General features: G+C 39.9%; 1 protein-coding gene across 2 annotated transcripts; it reads left to right on the forward strand.

Moving 5' to 3' along the window:
- The first annotated feature begins 751 nt into the window (after positions 1 to 751).
- LOC149832618 (protein NLP5-like) lies at positions 752 to 20,789 on the forward strand. 2 transcript variants are annotated; one of them, XM_090014607.1, is made up of 5 exons: positions 752 to 2,138; positions 2,319 to 2,390; positions 2,490 to 2,604; positions 3,067 to 3,507; positions 18,708 to 20,789. In XM_090014607.1, the coding sequence occupies exons 1-5, from the start codon at positions 1,224 to 1,226 to the stop codon at positions 19,556 to 19,558; spliced, it is 2,394 nt and encodes a 797-aa protein (XP_089870733.1). In that variant the 5' UTR covers positions 752 to 1,223; the 3' UTR covers positions 19,559 to 20,789. The 2 variants fall into 2 exon arrangements, with proteins under 2 accessions (XP_089870733.1, XP_089870732.1); XM_090014606.1 differs by having other exon boundaries at positions 2,490 to 3,507.
- The last annotated feature ends 4,958 nt before the right edge of the window (positions 20,790 to 25,747 follow it).

Genomic DNA, 25,747 nt, shown 5'->3' on the forward strand with positions numbered 1-25,747 from the left:
TGGTACCCTCTTCATGTTTACCGTCTTTTCAAACTCTAATACAACATTGAACATGAACAAGGCAACAATGAAAAAAGGTAAATGAAGATGGTAAACGAGATAGGCAACTTAATTATTTTAAGAAACTAGTTTTAGGAAATAAAGAAGGTAAATGAGATAAGCAACTGAAAGTCAGGATCAGGTACAATCACATGGCACAAAATTTGTGCATTAAACAACTGATCGCCCTCCATCAGGATTTGGGCTCCACAACTGACAGGCACTGTCCCCAAGATGGAGGGTGATCAGGTGCTTAATGCACAGATATTTGTGCAATCATATTGCACCTGATCTTTTGACTATCTCTTTCCTTATCAAAACATGATTTGTTTTCAAAGGTATGCATGGAGTCCTGGACCCATATAACGTATATGTTCACAGCACCGCGTAAGCTTTAAAAATGTACCCGCCCCCCTGCAACGAAAGGACTACTGCCAAGACTTAATCAGCCATCTTTGAAGTCCAACGAAAGTTCTGCCAACCAATGAATAATGCTTTTGTGAAGAAGCAAGTTGCCATCTATCTCTAATCAACCAATCAACCACTAAGGCAAGGGACGTACCTGGTGCTTGAAGCTTATATGATTAAAAAACTCTTTTCTGTACTAAACAATTTATGTGTAAATAATATCTACAAGATTTAATCTACCAAAAAGCTCAAAAAAGAAATTTTTGGACGGAACTTGGAAGTGCACACAGGAATCACAGACGGTTGGTATGTGCTTTTGGTGCATCACCACAGTGACCAACATCTGCGGGTGGTGGCTGATTTTCATTGGTAGTTGACTCTGAAATCTGTCAGGATATCAAGATTCGTTACTCTCTCTTTCTCTCCCTCTCCGAGTAAATAGAATCTTGCCTTGTTCTCTGGTAATCGATGGTTGACTTTGGATGAAGAGCAGTTTATGGTCCGACCAAGGCAAACCGCTCAGTGGGTCCTTCCAGGAAGATCCCATGGTTAAATCTCGAGTTTGGTAAAACCTCTTCTTTAGAACCACCGGCTTTATGGTTGTCCAAATCCATCATGGTTTTCTTGTTTCCTCGGTCGACTTTCTTCCTTTATGATTGATAGAGATTTGGGTACCACGAAAATTTCATCTCTGATGCGAGTTGACCGAGATTCATGTCCTTCTTTGTTGGGAGGTTTGTGAATTAGGTTTCTGAAGCAAGCCATAAATCTCCAAGATGGAAGATCCCACCTCACCCTTAGATTCTTCCTTCGCCCCTTTACTGGATTTCGATTTTGAAAGTTTTCCTGATGAGTTGCTTGTCGGTGGTGCTTTGTTTCAGACGTCGGATTATTCTGAACCCTTTCAGCACCACCTTGGTGCCTCCAATTCTCTTGCGTTCTTTGATTCTTCCTTCTTCTCTTCTAATTCTGAGATTGCCACCATCACAGACACCCCCCAAGAAGATGACCAACATGAATTAGATCTGCCTTTGTCCCTCCCAAGTAGGTCTCAAGGATACCCAATTGAGATCAGTACCTCTTATGATCAAGATGGGGGTTTGATGCCTCCTGGTGAATCTTGGAACGGTGTATCAGGCCGTGCAGAGGGATTTGCTTCGAGCTCTCCGTTGATTCGGAGAGGTCTGGCCGAGCTGGCGCAGTATAGCAGCGGCCATGTTTCCTCCCTGAAGCAGAGATTGATGCAGGCTCTTAGACATATCAAGGACAATTCCTCGGATGGGGATGTTCTTGTGCAGATTTGGGTGCCCGTGAAGAAAGGGGACAGCTATGTACTAACTACGTGTGGCCAACCTTTTGCTCTCAATCCCGGCAGCAGAAGGCTTATGCACTACAGGACCGTCTCTATGAATTACTTCTTCCCCGCCGAGGCGAACACGAAAGAGGTGGTCGGTTTGCCTGGGAGAGTCTTCCTGGGGCAGTTACCGGAATGGACGCCTGATGTTCAGTACTACAGCAGCAACGAGTACCCGCGAGTGGATCACGCGCATCGCTACGATGTTCATGGTACTCTTGCAGTTCCTGTTTTCGAGCAAGGTAGCCGGTCGTGCTTGGGCGTCGTGGAGGTTGTGATGACCACGCAGAAGATCAATTTTGCTCCTGAGGTTGACAAGATTTGTGGAGCCCTCCAGGTTCATTCCCCACTTACCTTTTTTATCAGTTTACTGCCTAAATTCTAGAATGAAAGCAATTGAATACTAGGATGGAGTTATGATACCACTTTGCCGGTTTTTATTTTTGTTGTCCTTTTACATAACTAAGAATGCATCATTGTAGTGTTTCTCTGATTTTTTCATTCTTTTGACTCCCAGGCTGTTAATCTTAGGAGTTCTGAAGTTTTGAGCACACCTTTTGTAAAGGTGTCACCCACAGAATCGAATGCGGTATAACTTGTGATCATTGAGCTTAATTTTCTTTTTCTTTTGTCAATAGCATGGAATTGGCAACTAATGCTGTTTGGTGGATGTGCTTCTTATCAATAGGCGTGCAACGAGGGATATCAAGCTGCAATACCAGAGATTTTAGAGGTTTTGAGGAACGCATGTGGGACACATAGATTGCCATTAGCTCTGGCTTGGATCCCCTGCATCCAGCAAGGTAAGATGGGCAGCAGACATTCGGATGATAACTACAAAAATTGCGTCTCCACCATAGATGCTGCATGCTATGCTACGGAACAGCGTTTCTGGGATTTCCAAAAGGCATGCTCTGAGCATCATTTAATGAAAGGAGAGGGTATTGCTGGAAAAGCATTCACCACCAATCAACCATGTTTTTCAGCTGATGTCACGGTAATGAGTAAGGCAGAATATCCTCTGGTTCATTATGCTAAGTTCTTTGGGTTAAGAGCTGCAGTAGCAATTTGTTTGCGCAGTATTTACACTGGATCCATAGATTATGTCCTTGAGTTCTTTCTGCCTGTGGATTGCATATATACTGAGGATCAGAGGATGACACTTAACTCATTATCTCTCACTATACAAAGGGTTTGTCGGGGCTTACGAGTTGTTACAGACGAGGAACTTGTTTGTGAAGCTAGATTGGATGTCTGCTCTGCAGATATGGTTGCATCTAACTCGTCTGGAAAAATGGGAATGGGAAAAACGTCTGACCTGGAAGTCTCTGGTGCAAGTCAATCTCCTGGAGCAGGAAGATCAAGGAATGAGAAAGTTCTGCAAACCAATATGAGAGGAAAAAACATTGAGCTTCCCACATACATGCCTGTCGAAATTCAAAATCCAGAAAATAAAGCATCTGGCGCCACATCTAGTCTGAATGATCATCAGCTAGTATTGCATGAAAGTATTGAATGTACAGATCCCCAAAAGCATAAAACAAGTAGTGTTGGTTTTGGGACTTCCTCCATGGGTCATGCTAGTTCTCTAAGTGTGAGCAAAGCTCATGAAAATAAAAGATTTAAAACAGAGAAGACTATCAGCTTGGAAGTTCTACGGCAATACTTCGCTAGGAGCCTAAAAGATGCAGCAAAGAGTATTGGTGGTAAGGATCACGTACTGTTTATTGGAACTGTTATAGTCATTGGGCAAGCTTAATCATAGAGTGCCATTTTAAATTAGTTTGTTCATTCAGCATATGATGTACTATTTCAAACCAATTTCCACTATTCTGCTTCTATCACATCCTAAAGGGTGCTGATATATTGAATTCCGCAGATGCGTTTCTAGCTGAGTGGTCCAATGAATCGTATCAGCTGCATGTTTTTCCTTTGCAAAAGATTTCAGATTAAGGATTGTTTTATGTGCTAGTTTTGTGATATATTCATGCATACTCTGGATGTGATTAAAGTTAAACAACCAAAAATTATTAGATAGAGATCCCAGTATATCTTACTAGAAAATGTTTATATTCAACTCCCTTCATGTGTCAAGCACTTAGAAATTTGAAAATATTAAACTACTCATATAAACTTAACAAGTTCAAGGAGCTCCGTTAAAGGCGTTTCATTCCGTAGTATTCCACTACTCAACAAATTTAAGGGGCTTCATAGAGGCATTTCTTTACAGAATATTCCACCACCAATCACCTACACTTCTCTTTGGACTGTGTGAGGTCCCAAAATTTGGTAAATGTAGAGCTACTATCAAAATTTTGAGGACTTATCCAGAATTTAAAAAGTAATCCTGCCAAATGCTTTTTGGTTACTTTTGATGTTGTCGAAGACCTTAAAGGAGTTATCCCAAATCTCTTTCATGGGAAAGATTGATGGAAATACTATTAGAAACCCGACCCTAGGGAGGGACAATTTCTACAAATCTAGCCTTGGGAAGGTTCTGTCATAGGGAAAAGTCAAGAAAGAGAGGAATTTGTTCTCGATCTGGCTAGGGTTTGCATCAGATAGGGCCAGCAGTAGAGGGAGAATATTGATCCTTCTAGGTAGGTTGTTGTTGAGGAAGTCGTGGAGGAGAGGAAGAAAAGGTGTTCCCTCTGGGGCTAGGGTTTCAAGAACAGGGTGAAGAAAAAAGAAATCAATCTACTAATTTCACTCATAATTAATCAAGAATAATACCACTTATTTATAGTCTACCAAAGAGTCCTAAAAGGAATAAAAGATAAAAAATAAGAATCCAAATAGGAAAAAGTGTCCTTCAGTCCTTGTCAGACTGGGTTTCTTGGGCAGATCTGGATCTGGAACAATTTCTCGAGGTCGAATCTGGAACGGTTCGTAACAATTCTCTTCTCTCAAACTCGCCTTATCCTCAAAGCAAGAGCTCTCTTTAAACTGCTGTAAGAACTGATCCATGTCAGCTCCGGAGTCTTGGGACATGTAAAGTCTGGGGTTGGGATTGAGTTGGGAACACATTCTTGCTAGCAAAATCAATTTCTAGGTCTGAGGCATGGGAGATTAGAAGTGGTGGAGGTGAATCGGTTAGTGAGAACCAGTTTTGTTTTGAACTGGTTCCCACCCACCCATCGTGAGTGGGTCGCTCATAATGGAAAAGGAGGGGATCATGATGAAGTTAGAGTTAGGAAAACCTTCACCCGCCTCCCATGGTGGGCCTCCATTAGGGGTAGCAGCCAATAGCCATGGATGTCTCTAGCCAGGGAGGGCCGGCAATGGCTCGCTGGCCATTTCTTAGTTGGCGGTTAGGCCACCGGTTGGGCGTTGGTCGTCCTGCCCAAGAAAGAGAGAGAGAGGTGGTTCCTACCCTCGCCATCATGTTGTGGGCATTGGGTGGCGCCCATCAGCAGGAGGGGTCATGCTCGCCGACCATTCCCCATTTTGCGATCAGGCCATCGACTAGGTGGATGATCCTGTAGAATCTGGTGGAATGTGAGGCACAACTCGGGAAGGAAACGTGCACACGAAGGAGACACACAGCGGAGGAGGGAGGCACGTGTCCGGGCATGGCGACATGGGGTAGGTACACTGCTGGTGGGAGGTGCGTGTTCAGGCAGGGGGACACGCTTTTGGTTCACAGCAGTAAGGGGGGATGTGTGTCTGAGCAGGGGGACACATTGTCCGAGCAGGGGGGACACGTTGCATGCAGGAGAGAGAGAGAGAGAGAGAGAGAGAGAGAGAGAGAGAGAGAGGCATCTCTCCGAGGGCTGGCTCGCACAAACGTGAAGGCAGATGAGGGTCACGTTGGGCGGCCATGGCCAGTGAGGGGTTGCTGGGTATGATCCAGCCCGTGACGATACCTCTGTTGGCCTGGCTCCTGTGTTGCAAGAAGAAGGGTGCCGGTTTTGCTTCTATGTTGTTGACGATTCCTACCGTCTGTGCGGGCAAAAGTCGGCAAGGTCCAACTGACGAAAAAACCCTGGGTGTGTTCCCATCAATAGTGTCTCTCCCTTGCATCGGATTAATCATGATGTGCTCGTTAATCTCCTTCATCGCTTGAGTAAATTTTGGACTCTCCGACGTTTCGATCAATGTTTTGATAAGAACTTGATCGAATTCAAGAAGGGTGTGGGTCCTTGCTGTTGCGAAAAAAGATCCTGATCTACCTCCAAGAACGCAAATCCACAGTTCTTGATCCCGCGAAAAGCCTCACTCTGATACCAATGCTAGAAACTCGGCCCTAGGGAGGGACGATTTCTACAAATTCGGTGACGTAGGGAAAAACCGAGAAGGAGAAAATTTTATTTTCGATCCGGCTAGTCTCTGTGTCAGATAGGGCCAACAACATGGCAAAGAGAGAATATCGGTCCCTCTTGGTGGGCTATTGCTGAGGAAGACGTGAAAGACGAGAGGGATAAAAGGCATTCCCTCTAGGGTTAGGGTGCCAAGAACATGAATCAATTCACTAATTTTATTCATAATTAATAAAAAATAATAACACTTATTTATAGAGTTTATCAAAGAGTCCTAAAAAAAATAAAAGACCAAAAATAAGAATTCAAATAGGAAAGGGCGTCCTCCAATCTCTGTCAGAGTGGGTTTCTTGGGTGGATCTGGATCCAAAACAGCTGCTTAGAGTCGGATCTGGGACGGTTCGTAACAAATACCCTAGAATGCAACATTTCAAGGGGATGTCCACCACATCACTTTGAAAGGATTTATTGGACAACCCTCGTAGGCATCCCCATATTCTATGTGCCAATTGTTCTTATACCAGAGAAAGCTTTGAGCGACATTGGAGCTTTATAAGGAACTTCATAAGGAATGGAAGCTCATCCTCTTTTGCTTACGGATGAAATGGAATGATGTGATCATGCAAATAGAGGCGGGTGATTAGGTGTGAGGGGCCTTACAATGCTCAGTACTACCTTTTGATCACATGATGGTGGGGTATGACCACTCAAGCCAATGTGAATTAAAATAAAGCTCTAGATGGACAAATTGCTAACCTATAGTGGCTATTGGCCTTTTTCTAACACCTATTCATGGAAGAAACTGTTGGCAGATTGGAGCATGGATCTAAAATCCAGTTTTAAATGGACTTGTGGATAGTTGAAGTAAAGCCTTGCCAAAGTTGACTTTACTCAATGAAAGCATCTTATGAAGGGTATTAAGGCTCTAGTTGGAAGCCTGGCTTTGGAGGGTGGTTCAGGAGATTTATGAAGTCCCTCATGCCCTCTACTATCTGGGGTGCAAGATTGTTAGAAAATGACCTTGAATGCCCTCTACCTCCTCGGTTATTCGGATTGTTAGAAAATGACCCAAATAACACAAGTACTTAATGTGCAAAATACATTTTGATTTAAAAAACATAATGATAGAGGAAACTCATGCATATAAATGATCAAGAATGTAACTTCACAATGTATGATACTTTAAGAAAAAGAATACATACCGAATAACTTCAAGAAAGTGAAGAGAAACAACGAAAACTTCACCATTTTTCTTAAAGTTTCTTGAGTGACACGCTTCCCAATGCACCAAAGAACAACTCGATCACCTTCTAGCTCTGATACCATGTTAGAAAATGACCTTGAATGCAATAAGTTAAAAAATGAACCTATAAACACTCACACAAAGTGCGAATACACACACTCACTAAAGGGAAACCAAATGCACATAAAGTGCAAACACATAAACCTACAAAGGGGTGAAGCCAAAAGGCTAAAAAGAAATAATCTTCATTGAAGGTAAGAGGTAAAAAACTCTACACTTATGAGAGGGGGGAGACCCCTTTATATACAAGAGGGAAAAAAAAGAGAAAGGGAGCCATTGGGGCTCCAACTAGGTAGACGTTGGGGAGCCTCAACGGTCATATTTATGACCGTTGGGGAGCCCCAACGTCTACACAAGTGGGGCCCCCAATGGTCCCATGTTGGAACAATAAAAATAAAAAAAGAGAAAATAAGAAAATAAGAAAATAAAAAACCTAAAAACTATAATTACATGATGAAAAGACCAAAATACCCCTATCGAGTATTTTGGATACAACTTAAAATCTCTCTCTCTCTCTCTCTCTCTCTCTCTATATATATATATATATATATATATATATATATATATATATATGCTACACGACTATATTTTAATACGCCCCCTCAAACTTTGCGTGGGGGAACGAAAAGTTTGAAAAAATACAATAGTAAGAATTTCAAGTCTTCAATAAAAACGCCATCTTCATAGAAGATCAGTGAAGTTAGCAAATGTCTTCTTCCAATTGATCTTGCCAATGATCTCCCTAAGCACTTTTTCGGACAGACTTTATAGTATATCATGATTATTCTTTCATCTTATCTTGAAGGACCTGAAAAAAATAAAACAGGAATCTCAAAGTATACAAGAAAATATATTTACTTTAAAACAAGTAAGAATCTTCAACTCATAATCATACGATGTAATGTGCATTCAATGATTCACATAAGCTTAAAAAGAACAAAACAAACATTGAATGCAAGATTGAGTCATACAATACTGAAAATAAGCAAAAGAAAGAAAATTTCAATAAGTGCCTAAGAATAATAGCCATTACGAGCATATGCATACAACATCATATAATGAAATAAATCAATACTAAAATAATTCATTTATGGATATGCCCCATCTCACCTAGTAACATTTAAAAGTGGGGTTAATACGAGTCAGATAGATTTTTTCCTACTTAGAAAGAGAGATAGGGGTTGTTGCATCGATTGTAAGGTTATACCGGGAGAAAGTGTAGCTACACAACATAGAGTCTTAATTTTAGATCTTAGAATTAGACAATGTCTCAAAAGGGATAGACATATGATAGATCCTAGAATTAAGTAGTGGGCACTGAAAGGAGCTAAAAAATGTATGTTTGTAGAGCAGGTAGTTAAGGAAGCTGATTGATGTCTCGAGGAGGATTCAGAATCAATGTGGAATAAGATAGCGGGTGGCATGAGAAAGGTGACTAAGGAGGTATTGGGTGAGTCTAAAGGTGGTGCACCGCTAGGTAAGGATACATCATGGTGGAATGAGGATGTCAAATTAGCTATTAAGGTTAAAAGAGAGTGTTATAGAAATCTAAGTCAGAGTCGTGATAATGCGAATTTGGAGAAGTATATGATAGCAAAGAAGGAAGCTAAAAAAATAGTTCGAAACGCGAGGGATAAGGTATATAAGGAGGTTTATGACAAGTTAGATACCAAAGAGGGCGAGAAGGATATTTATAAGCTTGCAAAGATGATAGATAGGAAATTGAGGGATCTGGGTATGGTTAGATGTATCAAAGATGAAACACAAAGGGTTTTAGTCAAAGATGAGGAGATTAAGGAGAGATGAAAAGATTATTTTGATAAGCTATTTAATGGAAGTCATGCTCAGGATCTTGGAGACTTCTCCGTTCCTTTTCATGAGATGAATCATGACTTCATGGGCAAGATTCAAAAGAAAGAAATTGCAGAGGCTTTGAAGAAAATGAAATCAAGAAGGGCAGTCAGCTCAGATGGTATACCTATCGAGGCTTGGAAATGCTTGGGAGAGAAAGGTTTAGAATGGTTAACAAATCTTTTTAACAAGATTTGGTGGACAAATAAGATGCCTAATGAGTGGAGGAAGAATACATTGATGCATCTATATAAAAATAAGGGTGATATACAAGATTGCACAAACTATCGTGGTATAAAACTCATGAGTCATACTATGAAACTTTGGGAGAGAGTGATTGAGTATAGGTTGAGGAAGGTTGTCATGATATCGGAGAATCAATTTGGTTTTATGCCTGGAAGATCAACTATGGAAGCTATACATCTTCTTAGACAACTTATTGAGAGATAAAGAGAGAGGAACAAAGATTTGCATATGGTTTTTATTGATTTGGACAAGGCATACGATAGAGTACCAAGGGACGTTCTCTGGTGGACAATGATAAAGAAAGGTGTTTCTCTCACGTACATTAGTATAACGTGTGTGCTGATATCATTTTCAGCACACATCAGCATTGCTGCTTCCTTTTCTCTGCGTAACGTGTGTGCTGATATCATTTTCAGCACACAGCAGCATTGTTGTTTCTTTTCTCTGTGTAACGTGTGTGATGGTATCATTTTCAGCACACAACAACATTGTTGTTTTCCTCTTTCTCTGAATAACGTGTGTGCTGATATTATTTTCAGCACACAACATTGCTGTCTCCTCTTCAATACACTGTTAGAACAGTTTTGGCTTCTTATTCTTCATATAATCCATGGATTCCAAGTTAAACCCTAGTTTTCTTACTCACCTCATGACCCACAAGTTATCTCATGATAACTACTTACTTTGGAAACGTCAGATTGTGCCTTTTATTCGCAGTCATGGTCTTTATGGGCATCTAGATGGGCGATCACCCGCCCCACCCACGCATATCATGCAAGAAATAACAGGTGAAGATGGGAAGGTGAGTCAACTTCGAACCACCAATCCTGCTTATGACATATGGGTACAACGGGATCAGACATTAGTTGCTTACATAACTTCCACACTTTCTGATCGTGTTTTACAAACTATTTCTGATGATCAATCTGCTGCCGAGTTGTGGAATGGACTAGCTCATTCCTTTTCACAGGTCTCTGAATCTCGGGCTTTGCAACTCAAGTGGCAATTCCAATCCATGCGAAAAGGAAACAAATCTATTACAGAGTTCATGGGGGATGTCAGGGTTATTACAGATCAGTTAGCTGCCATTGGAAGTCTTGTTTCAGATAAGGACATGGTACAACAGGTATTAGGTAGCCTTGGACCTGAATATCGCATGTTTTGCACAGCACTCCAGGTTGTCTCAGTTCTTTCATGTTTTGATGATCTTCAATCTAAGCTTTTGCAATATGAGGTTAGTTTAAATCAGGAACACGCGTCAAATGATACTCATCCTGTGATGATGGCACATACGCCTATTCAAACAGGAGCCTTATTTACTCCTCCTCGTCCAAATGGAACAACTACAAACAAAGGAGGATTACTACCTACACCAGCTGGAGGAGGCCTTGGCTCAGGCAGTGTACCACGAGGGGGACGTGTTCCTACTTGTTTTCTATGCAACAAGCGGGGACATGTTAAAGCAAATTGCTGGTACAATCCTCAGAACCGAAACAAAACAGGGAGGCAGGGCAGAGGGCAACTCAGACGTTTGCACGCACTCCTCAGGGACAGGTTCTTCCACAGGACGTACAAAATATCCTTATGACTACTTTCAATCAGATGGACTTGCGTCAAAATGATGATGGTATATGGTATATTAATTCAGGGGCAACATCACATGTTACTTCTGATGCAGGTAAATTTTCTCACTTGACTCCTTACACTGGAAATGGCACTATAGTCATAGGAGATGGATCTCACCACCCCATCTCCCACACTGGAAATGTCTCCCTTTCTTTGTCGGAATCTCAATTACCCTTGTCAAATGTCTTACTCACACCTGCTATTCAAAAAAATATTCTATCTGTGTCTAAATTAGTTGATGAAACAAATTCTTCCGTTGAATTTACTCCTTCTGTTTATCTTAAGGATCTTCACACCAAGAAGACGCTCGCTAAAGGTGAACGGCGCGGAAACATGTACGTCTTTGAAGAATCTCATGTGCCTTTGAAGACGTCGTCTTCCGTAACCGTGGCTTCTTCAGCTCCTTCCTTTCCAACATTTTTGAGTCGATCCACAGATCATAGTTCTTCATCTAGAGTCTTGAAACTTAATAAGTCAAACTTATGGCATCTACGTTTGGGTCATTGTAGTCAAGTTTTTCTTGACAAGTTGTCTGCTAAAGGTCTAATACCCGCAGTCAGTTTAGAGTCAAAATGTCTAAGTTGTCATTTATGCAAAAGTCATGTACTTCCTTTTCATAGTATCAATAAAAGAGCAACAAAGCCTTTTGAGATTATATGCTCAGATGTTTGGGGTCCTGCGCCCACTGCCTCTCTTTCTGGATCTCGATACTATGTACTCTTTCTTGATTCTTACACTCGTTTTAGTTGGATTTACTTCATGAAAAACAAACATGAAGTTTTCAAGTTGTTCAAACAGTTTCATGCACTAGTCCAAAACCAATTCAATACCAATGTTGTATATTTTCAGTGTGATGGGGGGGGGGAGAATACATATCCCATGATTTTAGTGAATATTTGAAGGAGCATGGCATTACACGTAACATTTCTTGCCCTCATACCCCTCAACAAAATGGAGTAGTTGTGAGAAAACACAGGCATATTGTTGAGACAGCCTTGAGCATGATGCACACTGTGGGTATTCCCTTCTCTCTTTGGACCGAGGCTTTCCATACAGTTGTTTACGTTATCAACAGGTTGCCCATGACCATCCTTGAAGATAATTCTCCATATTTTGTTCTTTATAATTGTCATCCATCATATGAAGAACTACATCCTTTTGGTTGTGTATGTTATGTTCACATTGATCATTCATTGAGAAATAAGTTTCAAGACAGAGCTGTACAGTGCAAGTTTCTTGGGTATGCAGATGACTATAAGGGATACAGGTGTTATGATCCTCATACAGGCAAAATTCGGGTATCTAGAAATGTTGTTTTTGATGATGAAAATTTTGACACTCTGGGTTCGTCTTCCACAGATACACAGGACAGTTATGATCCTTGGCTCAGTGACTCACTTTTATATGACTCGTTGCCTTATGAGGATTCATCTTTATTGACAGACAATGAACCCTATACTTTCGATGTGGAACCGCATATGGAAGACATTTCTCCTACAACAACATCCTCACGTTTTTCTGGTCTTGTTTATTCTCGTAGAGCTCATCCAGTCAATGATGAGACTCCTCTACGACGTTCCACTCGGATTAGACATCCTATAGATCGCTGGGTAAGTTATAACAATTTCTCTTTGGATTTTCAAACATTTCTAACCAGAGTGTCCAAAGAAACAGAACATTCCTCCTTTCATGATGTTGTACATTCCCGTGCCTGGGTAGAGGCGATGAATGAGGAAATGGAAGCATTGCATGAATGCAATACATGGGAAATTGTACCAAGGCCAGATAACAAGAATGTTGTAGGGTCCAAATGGGTGTACAAGATCAAGCACAAATCGGATGGCAGTGTTGAGCGCTATAAAGCTCGTCTGGTCGCTCGAGGCTTCACACAACAGTATGGGCAGGACTACGATGAAACGTTCAGCCCAGTAGTAAAATTGGGCACCGTCAGGATTATCATTGCATTGGCATTACAACATGGATGGTCACTCAATCAACTTGATGTTAAAAATGCCTTTTTGCATGGTGAACTAAAGGAAGAAGTTTACATGGAGTAGCCACCTGGTTATAGTATGCATGATTCATCCAATTGGGTATGTAAACTTCGACGCTCTCTTTATGGCTTGAAACAAGCTTCTCGATCTTGGTTTGAGAGTTTTTCCACGGAGATCCAGCTTCATGGGTTCACTAAAAGTGTTCTAGATCATTCATTGTTCATATTCAAAAGTGATTCAGCTATTGTTTGGGTGCTTATATATGTTGATGACATCATTATTACCGGGAGTGATGAGGTTCACATATCTTGGGTTAAGTCCATGCTGATGGCTAAATTCAAGATGAAAGACTTGGGTCCCTTGCGATATTTTTTGGGTGTGGAAGTTGATAGTCGACATGAGACTATTACATTGAGCCAACATAAGTACACCATTGATATTTTACTTGCTACAGGGATGGAGAATTGTAAACCAATTAGCACACCTTGCCTTTTAAATCATAAGTTAAGTGCTAAAGAAGGCACTACTTATCATGATCCTACTTTGTATCGTCGAGTTGTAGGGATGTTACAATACTTAACATTCACTAGGCTTGACATAGCATACTCTGTCAATCAGGCTTCACAGTTTATGCATGCTCCTACAGATGTACATATGGAAGGAGTAAAAAGGATCCTTCGGTATTTAAAGAGTACGATTGGAGATGGCTTGATGTACACCAAGGACACAACTTATATGTCAGGGCATCGACTATTCACCTACACAGACGCGGACTGGGCGGGTGATCCTGACGAGCGAAGATCAGTTTCGGGGTATTGCATTCTTATCGACAATAATATTGTAACATGGACTAGCAAGAAGCAAAAGGCAGTGGCACGATCTAGTACTGAAGCAGAATATCGTGCAATGGCAGCAGGAACAACCAATGTTACATGGGTGAGACATCTACTGCAAGAATTACAAGAACCAATCTCGTCCTCTATGCTTCTTTGCGATAATCAGAGTGCTATTAATATTGCCTTCAATCCCATCCTTCATTGTCGCACAAAACATATTGAGATCGATCAACATTTTGTTAGGCAAAAGGTGGAAGAAAAAGAAATTGAACCTGCATATGTTCGGTCAGATATGCAAGTTGCTGACATCTTTACCAAGGGATTATTCACTCATCAGTTTTGGGCACTCAAAGGCAAGTTGAGCATGATCAAAGACCATACTCAACTTGAGGGAGGCTGTTAGTTTTGGATCATGGATCCGACCCGCACCACATTCCAAGGATTCATCTTGGGATGTGTGGGCGGTGGCATGTTTGTAATTTGTTTTTACTTCTTGTGTAAATGTCATACTATGTACAACACTTATAAATATTAAGTAGAAGAGGGAAAACCCTATTGCCGCCGACCCCTCTCTTCTCTCTCTTCTCTCTTTATCTCATCTCTAACCCTTGCAGGTGGATATTTCTGACACAAATCACACACAAAAGTGTGAACTGATATCTCTTGTCTACATATGGTAACACTTAGATAAAAGGCATAAAAGGAAAAAGCTAATCGAGGTAAGAAGGCTTGTAATGAAAACACTACTGCAAATAAAATTGACATTTTAAGCATATTTCGAAACACTATGGTTCCAAAAACAATAGATATCCATCACAGGTACTCATAATAAAAAACATCCATAATAAAATCAATGGCCAAAGAACAACTGAGTGCTACCACACACTCATGGTCAGAGAACATACAACCGTCAGTTTGAGTCAAACCATATGTGACAATCAAATCTGACCTAAACCGAGGTGCCCATAACTCACCTCAACGAATCTCTGATATAACAATAATATGATAAAAAAGGGATTAATTCATCATATAACAACTTGTGATGGACAACATAAGTGCCATAAAAGGCAAAGAATACTCTTAAAAAGATATTCTTTCAAATACGCAATGCCATGTGAAAGAACCATTTTGGGATAATCTAAGAGTCAAATCAAGTTTTTAGCCATGCAATTATATGCACAACAAGTGCAATTTAATGCAAAAAATCTTGAACAAATCACGGCCAGTGTAGGCATCATTTAATAGAGATGATAAAATTAAGAAGTTTGAAAATCTCATGTGGAAAAATTCACACACAAAAGAGAAGTTTACAAACTTGCAATATTAGTAGAAAATCCAAACTAAGGGATTAAACTTGTAGAACGGAATGGAATTCTACAATTAGACCTTCAAAAGCTTACAACAAAACTTCCCAAGATTCTCAAAAAACAATCATTCACAAACCAAAACTTTGAAGGATCTTCACGAACATTCTTCTCACAAGAACCGTGGAAGTCTCACAAATAGTATTCACCAACAAGAACTACAACACTTAAAAACGAGTATGCAAAGCAAAGAGGAAAGACAAAAAACTTAATTCAAATGGGAGAAATCCACACTCAAGAATTACTAGAAGCATTCATACATTAATTACACAGAGTAACAAAAGTGCACTAAGACACACAAACAAGACTATTAAATGAGAGAACCTCACAAAAAGTGATTAGGTTACAAATGAGAGTCAAGTGCATTAAGCAAAGACCAATAAGACTCATTAGCAATAAAACACATGATTTTCGAAGTTAGAACCAACTCATAAGTCAATCACGAAACAATTATACGAAAAGAGAATGCAACAAACATTAATCTAGTCAAATAATGGACATGTATAAAGCTTACAATGAGACACATAATTGAAGATAATCATATTTGAGATTCTTAAGAAAAACAACACTACATAAGAGAGAAATCTCAAAATAAATAACAAGTCATGATTATTCCTTTTAATAAATAAGGCAAGATTAGTTTTAAATCAAATATATGTGAAATGACTCATTAAGTAAACTTTGTTGATCATATTATAGAAATTTCATGGATGGTCCAATTATATGTCAAGGGTTTTTCCCGAAAACACACAATATTATAAAAAACCATATACAAGACTTTGAGTGGATAGGCACAAACATGTAAGGAATCTCTAATAAACATCCTTTCACTACCCATAATATACAATAGCAATTATGGTTTTTGTAGAAAAGTATGTGAATTATCACAATCATGTATGCCCATCAATACAAAGATTTAAATCACATGCAAGATTTGAAATCAACAATATAATCATAAAAACTCCTAAAGCCATACACAGGAGTTCAAGTAAGATTGACAGCAAATTATGCTTGGAAGATAAACATGATAAACGACCCATTAAAGCAAATTTTGAGCAATCATATATCTAGAAAAACAAGTTCACCGATTTAAAAATTATCATTTAAAAAATTTCAAAAACATGTGAATAAGTGAAATGTGATATGCGAAAAAGTAAGGGTTCAATACAACAACAACTACGCCTTCATCCCAAAACAATTGGGGTCGGCGATATGAACCAACAAAGAAAATCATTATGGGTCTTCCACATGAATCCTTCTCCTCCATTCATTTCTATCCAATGCCATGTCCTCGGTGAGGTTCAAAGCATTCATATCCTTTCTTATCACCTCCATCCATGTCTTCCTAGGCCTACCCCGACCTCTTTTAACTAATATATTTTCCCATTTCTCTATCCTTCTAACTGGAGCATCATTAGGCCTTCGTCGAATATGTCCAAACCACCGTAAACGATTCTCTCTCATCTTATTTTCAATGGGTGCAACGCCTACCTTCTTACGTATCTCCTCGTTCTGAATCTTATCTTTTATTGTATTTCCACACATCCATCTCAGCATACGCATCTCAGCTACACTCATTTTTTGAATATGATGTCTCTTGGCAGCCCAACATTCCGTACTATATAGTAAAGCGGGCCTAATAGTCGTCCTATAAAACTTTCCCTTCAACCGCAATGGCATTCTACGATTGCACAACACTCCAGTTGCACTCTTCCATTTCATCCACCCAACCTTTATCCTATGATTTACATCTCCATCAATTTCTCCATACTTTTGAATGATAGATCCCAAATATTTGAAAGAATCATCCACCAGTATTTTGTGCTCACCAAGCTTCACTACACTCCCATCACTACTTCGTTGCTTACTAAATCGACATTCCATGTATTCTGTCTTAATCTTACTTAACTTAAAACCTCTTGCTTCCAATGTCTGTCTCCATAATTCTAACTTAGCATTAACCCCAGCTCTAGACTCATCAATCAAAACAATATCATCAGCAAACAACATACACCACGGCACATTTTCTTGAATTGATCTCGTAAGCTCATCCATCACTATAGCAAATAGGAAAGGGCTTAAAGCAGATCCTTGATGTAACCCAACCGTTATAGGAAAATTGGTTGTCACCCCTCCACAAGTGCGGACATTGGTTACGACTCCTTTATACATATCTTTAATTATACTAATGTACTTGAGAGAAACACCTTTCTTCATCATTGAGAAAAAGTAAGGGTTCAATGAAGACCCAAATAACACAAGTACTTAATGTGTAAAATACATTTTGATTTAAAAAACATAATGATAGAGGAAACACATGCATATAAATGATCAAGAATGTAGCTTCATAATGCATGATACTTCAAGAAAAAGAATACATACTGAATAACTTCAAGAAAGAGAAGAGAAACAATGAATACTTCACCATTTTTCTTGAAGTTTCTTGAGTGACACGCTTCCCAATGCACCGAAGAACAACTCGATCACCTTCTAGCTCTGATACCATGTTAGAAAATGACCTTGAATGCAATAGGTTCAAAAATGAACCTATAAACATGCACACAAAGTGCGAATACACACACCCACTAAGGGGAAACCAAATGCACATAAAGTGCAAACACATAAACCCACAAAGGGGTGAAGTCAAAAGGCTAAAAAGAAATAATCTTCATTGAAGGTAAGAGGTAAAAAACTCTACACTTATGAGAGGGGGGAGACCCCTTTATATATAAGAGGGAAAAGGGAGAGAAAGGGAGCCATTGGAGCTCCCACTAGGTAGACGTTGGGGAGCCCCAACGTCTACACAAGTGGGGCCCCCAATGGTCCCATGTTGGAACAATAAAAATAAAAAAAGAGAAAAATAAAAATAAGAAAATAAAAAACCTAAAAACTATAATTGCATGATGAAAAGACCAAAATACCCCTATCAGGTATTTTGGATACAACTTAAAATATACATATATATACACGCATGTATATATATGTATATATGATACCTATGTGACATAGTTGAGGAGATACAAACTGGCATTAGTATGATCCACCCAAACAGAATCCATTCTACCTTTTTTTAGTGGTAGGTGGGCTGCTTTGGATACTAGATGGATTGGTTTCCTAGAATGGTTCTTATAACGTAAACGTTATCTCTCAGAGTTTCTTTTCTACTTTCTGTTTTGTATTTAGTTACCCGTTCATCTAGACTTGCTTTTGTTCTTACATCTGTATGAATGGACGGCAAAAAGGTGTTCATACTTTTCTTACTATAACACCGTAGGCATGTAAAACCTTAATGCATTTATGTTGAGCACATTGTTGATCAGGGAATGGAGGCATGAATTCCGGTCCTCTGCATGCTTATCTTGAATGAACATGCCACTTGTTGAAAAACAGTTTGTTTTTTATTGACATTATCCTGTCTCTTTTGCAGTGTGTCCAACTACTTTGAAAAGAATCTGCAGGCAGTATGGAATCACACGCTGGCCCTCCCGAAAGATCAAGAAGGTGGATCATTCAATAAAGAAACTGCAAGTTGTGATTGACTCAGTCCAGGCTGTAAGCGGTACTTTTAAAATCAGTTCCTTCTATGACAATTTGCCAGAAGTATATGGTTCACCTATGATGGATAACAGTTTACCTTCACTTGGAGCCTCATCCTCAATGAACCCAGTTGCTCAAGAAACTTCAAGTGCAAAACCTGACAGTATTCTGGTCGCTTTCAAGTCAACTTCTTCATGCAGTCAGAGCTCTAGTTCAGGCCATTCTTCTTCCAGTGGTGCTGAGCCCTTTCATACCGTAGCCATGGGTATCAATGAAGATAGATGTACAGCTGAGAACCTAAATGCAATGATGAAAAGAGAACACAGTGAACTTGTCTTGCCTGCTTTCAGTCCAGTAGAACCAAAACCTATAAGATCTCATAGCCAAAAGTGTCTTACTGAACAGCCATTGATGGATTTCCCTCCCCTCTTGCCTAAGAATAGCAACATATCTGGGGATAACTGTGTAATAAGAGTAAAAGTTCTGTTTGGAGAGGAGATTATCAGATTCCGGATCCAGCCCACTTTAGGCTTTCAAGATCTGCGACAAGAGATTGGTAGGCGGTTTCATGTTGAGGATGTGGATGCAATTAATATCAAATATTTGGATGATGATTCTGAGTGGGTCCTGTTAACTTGTGACACTGATCTGCTGGAGTGCATAGAGATATACAGATCATCTAATGCACGTGCGATCAAACTCTCCATTCATCACAGTTGTTTCCCAGCTATTAACAGTTAGTGGGGAAGGAGCGATTATTGTGACCATCGAGTTGGAATCACAGACTCTGACCATGAGGAAAGATCTGCAATCTGAAATAGCTTGGCGCTCTTATTTGAACCCAAATCTCCAGGCTTCTTTGCTATACCCTTCTGAGATAAGTTAAAGGTGCAACAAAGACAGCATGGAGAAGATTGGACTGTGATTTTCTGCAGTTGGAGAGGGCCTCATATTTTTACACAGGTCATCTGCTGCTCGTGTAATGGCACCCTGAATGGAGAATAAGACTAGGCTGGAACTTTTGACAAGCGGCATGTAATTCAAGGATGAATTATTGTTTCACTAGTAATAGTTTTTGTGGGCTGGAAATTTGTGGTTATTATGAAAGATGTGGAATGTGAAGTGTGTTCAGAAAGTACCCTGTAGCATCAACATTATTGAAAGTATTGAAGAAAGATTCTGTTTTGATGCATAGGTCATAGGGAACTATCAATTGATTTTCTTTGCCAATTCTTGTTCCATAAGTGCCCCCAACGGGCAAACTTCTGGTATTTGGAAGTGTTGGCATCATTAAGGTGATAGCTTCAGCATGCTTCAAAGTGGAGGTGCTGCATACTGTTGAAATGGGTTCAGCTCCCTTCATCCACTGAAGTGAATTGCATTTGCAGGCTTTCTTTCTGAAGTGTATGCTAGTCATCCTCAAAAGACCCAGGTGGAGGCCCCTTATTTATGTCATCTTCTCAGGGCGTGATTGCAGGGTGCCAATGAACCATTGGAAAGAAATGAAAGGGGCTGAATCTTAAGGGTTCTTTGTGTTAACACATGATTTTTACCTCCTTCCACCGAAGTTTTTGTTAAGTTGTACATATATATGTATATATATATATATATATATATATATATATATATTTGTTTTATATTATACATATGTATATGTATATATATTATTTATAATGATGTAATAGGTAAATATCTTTTAGGGATATTTTTGTCTTTTCACTAGTCATGTAATAGGTTGTGCCCATTAGGGTCTCAGTAATCTTTTATTTATTTTTTGTACAAACTAGAGATTTAGTTTGTAGTTGAGGGCATTGTGGTCAAAGCCACATAGAGTCTTTGAGACCTCCCCAACGGATCTATTTCTATCCCTTGGAGCTTTATGGCTCCTTTGTGTGTATAAATAAGGGTGTTCCCCCTCGTAACCCAATGCTTCTCTTAAGCATTTATGCTCAATAAAGATATGAATATTTTTTATATTTTGTTTTTCTATTTAGTTTCTTGATGTGTTATATGTACTTAGTGCTTGTGTTCTTGCCCCTTGATGGCTATTGTTTTGTCACATAGTGGACTTGTGCTTGTGCTTGTGATATTGTAAGCCCTTAATGGCATAGGTTTGTGTTTATGTATTTTTGTGATCATCATCTTGTAAAGCACTTAGTAGCATTATTTTTCTATGTTCCGCTATTTCGTTACAGTTTCATGTCATCATTGGTCTCATACAATAGGTGGTATTAGAGCATATCTTCTTTGCCCTCAAGCATGGTCTCCTTTTAAAAAAAATTCCCATACTTTGTCACTCTTGTCATCATCTATGCCATAATTTTTCCATTGTGAAACAACTGTTCATTTGGTATTCCCTCCACTGGATGGTGGAGGTTGAAAAAAAATGCAGCATGCGTATATACATCCAGCCTGTAAATATGATTCTTTTTGTTCACTGGATAGCAAGGATAGACTGAATGTTTTATCCACTGCGTGTCTTACATGTTCATGCAACATATCTTATTCAGAGCTATTTGGTGCCATTTATTTTCCTTTGAAAGTTTTTTTGGTGAGTGAAATATCCAATTCTGCAATATGAGGTAATTTTTACTTCTAAACATTCTGGGATATATATATATATATATGTATTTTTTTTGTCTTTCTTTTTTTTCTTTTTATGTCAGAGTCTATGTGGCACATTTGCTAATCCATTTTAATGCAACTCAATCCCAATGATTGGTGAAGTTTGCACTAAGTCACTGCATGCTGGTCAAAGATCTTATCATGTTATTTTGGATCCCACCATCCATCAAACTATTGATACAAATGCACTTCACTCTTGATAAACTACACATACATGCACATACGTGACAAAAAAAATATAAGATTTAGATGTTTGAATATTTATGTAAATTCTGAGCTATTAATTTTCAAGCTTTGCATCATTATCGGATGATTCAAGAGCTGGTTCTTATAAAAGCAAGCATGTTGATCACATTTGTATGATTATATTTAAAAGAGAAGAACAAAGAACCCATAAAAATCTTGGTTCACATTGTAGTTTTCATATTCTAGTGGACCCAGCTTGACTATGAAACGAAAAGAAAAAGGTATAGTCCAACTTTAAGGATGGCAGCATAAACTTTTTTGTGATCCTGGTCTGGGAATAACTGTCATTCATTGTTTCAAGCTTGTTTGATACCAATATTTAGCACATTCTGTACATTTAACAGAACTTTATGATGTCTTGTTTCTAATTCAGCAGAAACTTTACATGGATCACATGGGATCTTTGAGTCCCAAAAGCTCTCCTATGTAACACGTGTAATTAGCATCTGAAAATCACGTTTGCTACTGCCACCTGTAAATTTTTCAAAAAGCTCTCATATGATAGCATATTTTGCATACATTTTATTGTCATGCTGCGTGCACAGGAAGCACATAAAGTTTTTATCAGGCTCTTTATTCTAAATTTTTGCACCTTGCCAACAATCCCTTATTTCTAATGGGCATCTGTCCTTTTCAATAGCAAAATTAGTGTCAACCAAATGATTGGCATGTCTTTCAAAAGCTAAAATGGCCTTCCCTGTTGTCCTATAATGAGGGGTGCATCTGGATCGGGTATACCTGACCGACTTGGTGGTCCAAACTGATTAGATCCGACCCTATCCCATATTTGTAAACCCTTGGGTTGGGGTCAGGTATAAAATATAGTCTCATATAGAAAATGCGTCAGTTCCTGGTAAGGTGAATGTAAACAGGAACCTGTTATGGCCTGATCCATACAGCCATACGGTTCCACAAATTGTAAAACTGAACCGACTCAAACACAAATCCACTTTGTATCCAAACCCGTTTCATACTCGAACCGATCCAAACTTAACCAATTATATACCCAAACCCATTTTGTATTTGAACAGACCCAAATCCGAACCAATTTCGACCCTACCCACCATTAGAACTGGTTCAAAGCTGTAACAGGTTCACACCCATTTTGCTAAGCAACATTAACAAATAATATTATTAATGAATAGTTGTGTCACGGGCTTACCTTTTCAATAAGCCCGTACGGCGTGATAGTCCTTCCTTACCGCCGTAAGCCTTTTTATCGTTCTGTCACGGGCATAGAATGCTTCGCAAATCCGCAATGCGTCAAACTGCCCAAACTCGCCAGCCTAATGGCCAAAGGCCGTGTACCAACACCTTTTCATGTGCTAAATCATTTTCATTGGCTTTGCGCACTACCCCATGCGCAGTTGCCTAGGAAGCTGATCAAACATTTTTTCAAATGCGCATTTCATGTAGTCCATGCCGCTTAGTACATAGTCGTCTCATACCAGTTATCACTTCCGAAAAAAGTACAAACTTTGCCTTAGCCTTGCATGTCATGAAGTGTATTGCAGTTCCATGCGCACAACACAGCCAAACCTCGTCATCGAAGGAACAAGACCTTGAGGCCTCTAATTCGATAACCAATTGATGATTGAATATCATAGCGAAAAGCACCACCACAACTCATTCATCGACGCCTAGGCATTCATTCGCCTAGCCCCGAGTCACTATACTCAGTTGGAATCACCTAATGTGATCCCTGGGAGAATTAGCCTTAATCCATATGCACCCCCTGCGTCTAACCGCTACGCGTGAAAATCTCTTGCAAGCCAAGAGGTCCTTAACCAAATCTCTAAAGGCAACATCCTCTGATCCGCTGGCATTGCTTAACCAAACAGCGCTCCACATCTATGTCGTAACACAGCGATGCACTAATGATGATATCGATGCCTATCACGTGCCATGCTACCACCGCACATCACCGATCAAGCGAACACATACAATGCATTTCTACAGTCGATGCATTTTTTACTCAATAGAGCTCCACACTACACATGTCCTATTTCGAAAAATCAGCCTGGTACATTCTCCCTCACCCAAAACCATTGTTGGCCTCGACAATGCTGGTGCAGGTAAGAACACAATCTTCACTGCTATGTCAGTTTTTTTTTTTACTTATCTTTGGTTTACTCTTTTTCTTCAGCCTACTCAACTTGTTTTGGTTTATATCCACCATCGTCGCAACCTTTAACACGTAAAGTCTCATTCTTTAACGCGCCTCTAATCACTTAGATAGTGGTCTTCTGCTTTATCAACATCAAGCATTCTCTTCTCATGAGACTCTAGTGCAGTCTCAAACACAAATGGGTCATCCTCGTCTGCATGACAAACTTGTCATCTTTATGATCATGGCTGGGGTAACTTCCAACCCCAGCAAGGGCAATTCCAAGCCCTTCGTGGTCTTCGCAAAGAAAGACGACCACCAATGTGTGCTGCAGGGATATCAACTCCCTTAAGCACAAACTTGAAGTTTTTTAATGGTCCAAACTAATCCTCAAGTGGGGGATGATTTCTTGTATATCACCCCAAAGTGTCCTTCAAAGCGTCTTCCTGGGCACTCGTCCTCACATGGGCACCTTTGGCCCAACGCTAAAACTCCTCTTCTGAAGCCAGCATGTTGTACTCTATCTCAGAGTTAGCAAAACGTTTCCGTAGGAATCAACGAGCCATAAAAAAAAATTTCTGCACGCACAATCCATTGAGGATCTAGCAACTCAAAGGACCAAAACAATGAGCATTCTACTCAATGTGGGCACTTCACTAACCCACAATCTTAGGAGGGTATTTAGAAGTTTAATTAAGTCTTCCATACCCAAAGGTGCAAATTCATCCAGCTGAATCCAACGTGCATTCTTTAAATGCATAAGGAAAATGTCACGCTCCACCTGCGAGCCTAACACACATCTGGTAGAAATATTTGGCTTATCTATGTTTCCTTAGCCAACTGAACAACAACCTTGCACTTCTGCTTATCATCGAAAAGATGTTCCATACTATCCTGCCAATATTTTGCTTCTGTGTTCGGTCAACCACACTTCACTTGCAAAAATTTGTGTAACCAAGATAAACCAGCATTGTCCACTTTAGTGTCGCACACAATGAACGACAAGGTCTTCGTGAATCTTTTTCCTCTAATGTCAATTTATCACAAACTTACTTTTTTCAATAAGCTCGTGCAACGCGACAGTCCTTCTTTACAGTCGTAAGCCTTTCTATCGCTCTGTCATGTGCATAGAATGCTTCGCAAACCCGCAACGCGTTAAGCTGGCCAGCCTAATGGCCAAATGCTGTGTACCAACACCTTTCCATGTGCTGAATCATTCTCATTGCCCCTGCGCACCACCATATGCGCAGTTGCCTAGCGAAAGCTAATCAAGCGCATTTTTAAATGCACATTTTGTGTAGTTCATAATGCTTAGTGCATAGTCATCCCATACCAGCTATCACTTTCAAAAGAGACACAAACTTTGTCTTAGTCTTGTGTGCCATGATGCGTAATGTAGTTCCATGCGCACAACACAGCAAAACCTTGCCACCGAAGGAACAAGACCTTGAGGCCTCAGTCCGAAGACCAATTGATGATTGAACACCATAGCAAAGACCACCATCAAGACTCATTCGTCAGTGCCTAGGCATTTACTTGCCTAGTCTCAAGTCACCATACTCGGTTGGAATCACCTAATGTGATCCCTGGGAGAATTAGCCCTAACCCACACGCACCCCCATGCGTCCAATCACTATGCGTATAAATCTCTTGCAAGAGGAAAGGTCCTTAACCAAATCTTTAAAGGCAACATCCTCTGATCTGCTAGCACTGCTTAACCAAATAGCGCTCCACGTCTATGCCGCCACACACTGATGCACTAACGATGATATTGATGCCTATCGCGTGCTATGCTATATTGCACGTCACCGATCAACCAAACGCATACCATGTGTTTCTATAGTCGATGCATTTTTCACTCAGTAGAGCTCCATACTGCATATGTCCTATTCTGAAAGATTGGCCTGAGACATTCTCTCCCAACCAAAACCATTGTCGTCCTCGACAATGCT

The sequence above is a fragment of the Nuphar pumila genome, chromosome 7 (genome assembly GCF_984573655.1).
Source record: "Nuphar pumila chromosome 7, dmNupPumi1.hap1.1, whole genome shotgun sequence".
Lineage (NCBI taxonomy): Eukaryota > Viridiplantae > Streptophyta > Magnoliopsida > Nymphaeales > Nymphaeaceae > Nuphar > Nuphar pumila.